A 5,000-nucleotide genomic window follows, 5' to 3' on the forward strand; every position below is an offset into this window, starting at 1 on the left:
AGAATCTATAGCTCAAACTAGACATAATGGTTTTTACTTCTGGACAAGGACAAATCTTCCACAAACTTAGTATATCCATAACTATAGTATAATGCAAACAGTACATGGAACTGATAGAATGCTGAACTCTCATTTGTTTTATACTGCACAAATGCCCCAAACTAATGATAAAATACTTTCAATCTTAGCAACAGATGCATCAAATGCCAGTCATGGCCTATACTATTCACCTTCATTCAGTGGCAAGGGCCAACAAACCCTCAGCACAAGTGTTCTACAAAGACAGAGCATGAACTGGTTACATATCTGTTTACAAACAGAATACAAATTCTTGGTATATATCATGCATTTGTTATTTTGCAAATTATGCCTACATAGACATATGAAACTGCTGGCATATATAAATATAAATCAACTGTGCCAAAGGTCTGCTTGAGCATGTCTTACAGAACATGTAAGGTGTTAAAATTATACATTCATATTTTCTAAGTTTACTGTTTTTCTATACTGCACACTATTTTCAGCTCACAGGATATCTATATCTCAGATAAATGACCAGTTATCACATAAACAACTTAACTGACTGTTACACTTCATATAAACAATAGGACTATAGGCCTATGAGATGTAACAATAAACAGCTTAGAGTAAATAAAAGAAAGACATGACAATTTCATACCAACCAGGAAATATAATCTTAGTACCAATAAGTTGTGAGAGCAAAGAAAATACTATAATATTTATATAGCACTAGAGGAAAGAGAGGAAAAGACAAAGTAATTGCAATGAAAGGCCCTAGGGGTGTGAAAGGCAAACTAGTAGTCTAATTAGTGCAAATGTATCAATCTTTGTATGATGCTAATCACTATGGCTTCCAATTACCAAGTAACAAAAAAATATTCAAGATTAAAATATCAGACCAGGAGTCCAGACCACTCACTATAAAATAAACATAACCATAAATAAACAATCATGTAATTAACCAACTGCAAAATCTTCCCCGCAGATATTTTCTATCTACGTTTATGAACTTTCTTGGTTTCCTTTCCTAATTTCTTGTTATCCCTCACATCCCACTAACCAGTAGGTTAACTCATTTAGATTAATTATGGGTTTCATATTTGCAATCAACACATTTCTATAATTCCACAACAAACATCCCCCAAGATTATTCCTTCTCACTCTTAGTAATAAACTAAACACCAGCAAACAAACTCCAAGAATGGAAATAACACATGAAAATAGTGGAGAGTAAACACTGCTGTAAATCTGTGCATCTACCATTACACCTGCTTCAAGGACAGTGTGTAGAATTTGCCTAGTCAGCTGTTCCAAGGAAATAGGGACACTCTTCCCATTCACATCCCCTTAAGCAATGAGCAAACTCCAAAGGGACGTGGAGAATAAGCCAAGAATTCTTCCAGCTGTTCCCACATTACACTCATGGTCCTCTTATGTACATACACTGTACTCTCCACAAAATCGTAAAGCTCTTACAGTCACCTGAAAAAAGCATTATTCACCATAGGTACTGAAGGCTTGGGTCCTCTGGCTGCGATATACTCAATAGCTGCCCCGTAAATTGCCATTCACTTGCCATAATGCATAACACTAGCTTGAGGGAAAACCTAGCAGGTTGATGTTGCATACACGTAAAAAAATCGATGTTTTGCACAATAAATCTTATTGGAAATATTTACAACCACCTGCTCTTTCTTTTCAAATGGACTGTTCCGATCATTTTCGACGGCGATGATTCATTCGCGACATACCCGATGGTATAATGTATATTTTGTGGTGACTTAAAGGAAGCTCAATAACAATGAAAACAAATGGTCACACAGGGACCAACTCACCATTATTTCGTCGATTTAACGGGTTTCCTCTCCTCACTATTTTCTTTTTAGTAATTTTCTTCTTTCTTAATTGTGATATGCGTGTTCTAAATGTTGGGTTTGACATGTTAGAGAAGAAATAAGGGCAAAATTTTACAAAGTTTAGACAAAGACCATGACTCCTCTCACTTCACTCTGCCAGCCACTGAGCCATTTTGTCCGCGGATATTATTGGTCGAGGCGGAAGCACGACTGACCAATGAGCGGCCGGGATTCGCAGGCGGAAGGGCGACCGACCAATCGCAGTCGAGAATCTGGTCACGTGACCTCCGTAAGAGAGCCCGAACGCGAAACTAATTATTGTAAAATTGACAATTAAATGGGAAGAACAATATGATTTGGGTAGATTCACGTGGAATATATTTTTACTCGACGAAATATATAAAAATCTCGACTCGTTACCCTTGCTCTCGAAGTTTCGTTTGTTTATGAATTAACATGCATTATTGGAACATAACCTTGATTACAGATATCAGATAATTTGCATTTCTCCAGACGATATGATCGATGCTTCTGCTCCTTTACTTTGCTCACATTTCTTCATATTTAAGGCATGCGAAGTCAGATCGACCAGGAACAATGAAATATCCAGAAGTAAACATGTAAAATTTATTTTATTGATTAGCTTTCCCTCATAGTAAACAAAGGAGTGATTTCCTCCTCGTTAATACACGTCTTTTTCGACATGGAGGAAAATCGTCTAAAATCCCTTGGAGTTTACTAAAATCGTTGCTTCTATTTTAACGGCATACATACACGTTGCAGCTTTAATGCGCAATATTTTTACTATAACTGAGGTAAAAGAAAAGATATAAATATTGCCATTCCTGGTAATTGAGAGGTGGGCGGGGCGGCCATCATCAGCTGTGGTTCCTCCACATGGTTCTTGCGAGGATAAAAAAATAACAAAAACATGGAGAGAAAAGGTAGAACATGATGGGGACAGCAGTGAGAGGATTAAAACTCGTAAAGAAGTAGTTACGAATAATAAAATGGGAGACGGGGGATTTAACTAGAAACCTTTAGGGCGATAGAAACGCGCTTTTGATAATAATGATGATAACAAAAAAGTTTTAGTATTTATATGAAAATGGTAAAGCTGAGAGGTATGAGGCCCAAATAACCATTAACATCAAGAGAGACAGCAGGTAACACGAGGCCCGTGAGTAACAGCCCCGCCAGCGCCCTCGGGGAGGAACGTTTTCAGGCCCGAGACCCGCACTCGCACACAACATTGCGACTATTTTGGCCTTTTTTTTATTATTTTTTTCTTTTTTTTACTTTTTTTGATGTTCCTCCAGAGCTATTTTCAGAGGCAATACCAGTGCCTGAGGATCGGAATTGTAGAAGGAGGACTTTTTGATTTGTAGAGACTTCGTAAATCAGATGCAGAAGGCTGTAAGTTTGCAAACAAATGCTTTGTTGTGTATGCATCTTATGCTTTGGAAGTTGAGAAAGACCTTTTATGTCATACATTTATCGTCTTTTAACTTGTCTTAACAGCCAGAAGAGGTTTGGTGATGCAGTTTTCCCCATTTTTTTTTAAAACCTTCCACTTGTTTGAGACATGTTGGTGTTACAGGTTTCAGAGTAAGCAGTTCTTGAGTATTCTTGTATCTTTCTGTAATAAGGCAAACATTTCGTGTTTCTTGGCAGACTTTACGAATATTTTCGGCTTTGGGGATTGCAGACATACACGGCATTTTTAGTAATGAATGGTATTTTTACTTCTGCTAAATCAATAATTTATTAACTGCTTGCACTATGGAAATCAATGTTTCCATAAACCGGTATGACATGTAAGTCTTATGGCAAATAGAAATAATGGCATATATATGGTGTCCAGATTTTAAGGTATTCATATGTCTTGAGTTCTCTGTTGCTGAAGATAACCAGAATAGCAGCTATGTGATGTCAGATCATAATAAATAGAGTAAATATAACATACAGAGGCATGAATTTAGCTTATTGAGAATACTGACATAGGATTTGAAAAGGACAAGTATATTTACAGAATATGTATATATCATAATGCAGGGTATGGTACGGAGAAGAATGAAATGTATAAGGATTTTCAGCTAATTATCTACTGCAAGAGTTTGTTCTCTACTTAACCATCCTCCCCCCAGGTTGGCATTCGCTCTCCCTCCCCCCCTTGAAGGCTAATATCCCTCATGCATAAATGGCAGAGAAGAGTATAGGGCTGATCATAAGGAGGTGTACGCACAAGCTTGAGAGAGGTGTGCTCCATCCTGCTTTCATGGATATCTGTTTTCCAGGGTAGGGGTAGGGACTAGCGGCTGCTGGCAATAGATTGCTTGGTGAAAATCCACATGTCTTAGCTACGTATATGTGGATTTTATCCTGCAATTTCCCATTTATGTTTCATGCCCTCCTATACTCTTGACAGGCAGTTTTTTGGGTTATAGGGAACTTTTATAAAAAAAAAAAAAAAAATTGAGATACCCATATAATCATACTCTTTTGTTTTCCAATTTAGACAATTTCTTTCTTTAATTTTATTCACCATATTTGGCATTATCATCATTATTGTTATTGTTGTTATTGTTACAAAGTTCATTATCATCATAATCATCATCATTACTATTATTGTTTTTATGATGGTGATATTGTTATTGTTATGATGATGATGATGATAATGATGATGATAATGATGATGATGATGATGATGATGATGATGATGATGATGATGATGATGATGATGATGATGATGATGATGATGATGATGATATTATTATTATTGTTGTTGTTATTAATATTACTGTTTTTATTAATACATTATTTTATTGTTATTGTTATTGTCATTATTGTTATCATAATTTTTTTACCATTATTATTTTTATAATTGTTATTATTATTATTAGTTATCATCATCATCATCATCATCATCATCATCATCATCATCATCATCATCATCATCATCTTTATTATTATCAATATTATTATTGTTATTATTATTACTGTCATCATCATCATCATCATTACTATTCTTGTTGCTGTTGTTATTATTATTATTATTATTATTATTATTATTATTATTATTATTATTATTATTATTATTATTATTATTATTATATTTAGTAT

General features: G+C 35.1%; 2 protein-coding genes across 3 annotated transcripts in view; one reads left to right on the forward strand and one right to left on the reverse strand.

The window, feature by feature from the left end:
• The window catches only part of LOC119574582 (F-box only protein 11-like), an 18,480-nt gene extending 16,423 nt beyond the window's left edge, over positions 1–2,057 (reverse strand). Inside the window, exon 1 of the mRNA XM_037921876.1 lies at positions 1,857–2,057. Coding sequence (XP_037777804.1) covers positions 1,857–1,962 — 106 coding nt within the window. The 5' untranslated portion in view covers positions 1,963–2,057. The remainder of the gene's footprint in view (positions 1–1,856) is intronic.
• A 682-nt stretch (positions 2,058–2,739) lies between these two features.
• The window catches only part of LOC119574583 (ankyrin repeat and SAM domain-containing protein 3-like), a 13,515-nt gene continuing 11,254 nt past the window's right edge, over positions 2,740–5,000 (forward strand). The window contains exon 1 of one of the 2 annotated variants that reach the window (XM_037921878.1): positions 2,740–2,821. The gene's annotated coding sequence lies outside the window, so the exon portion shown is untranslated. Of the gene's footprint in view, positions 2,822–2,924; positions 3,294–5,000 lie in introns of those variants that run through there. The other variant, XM_037921877.1, reaches the window with a different exon arrangement.

The sequence above is a fragment of the Penaeus monodon genome, chromosome 6 (genome assembly GCF_015228065.2).
Source record: "Penaeus monodon isolate SGIC_2016 chromosome 6, NSTDA_Pmon_1, whole genome shotgun sequence".
In the NCBI taxonomy this organism is placed as follows: Eukaryota; Metazoa; Arthropoda; class Malacostraca; order Decapoda; family Penaeidae; genus Penaeus; species Penaeus monodon.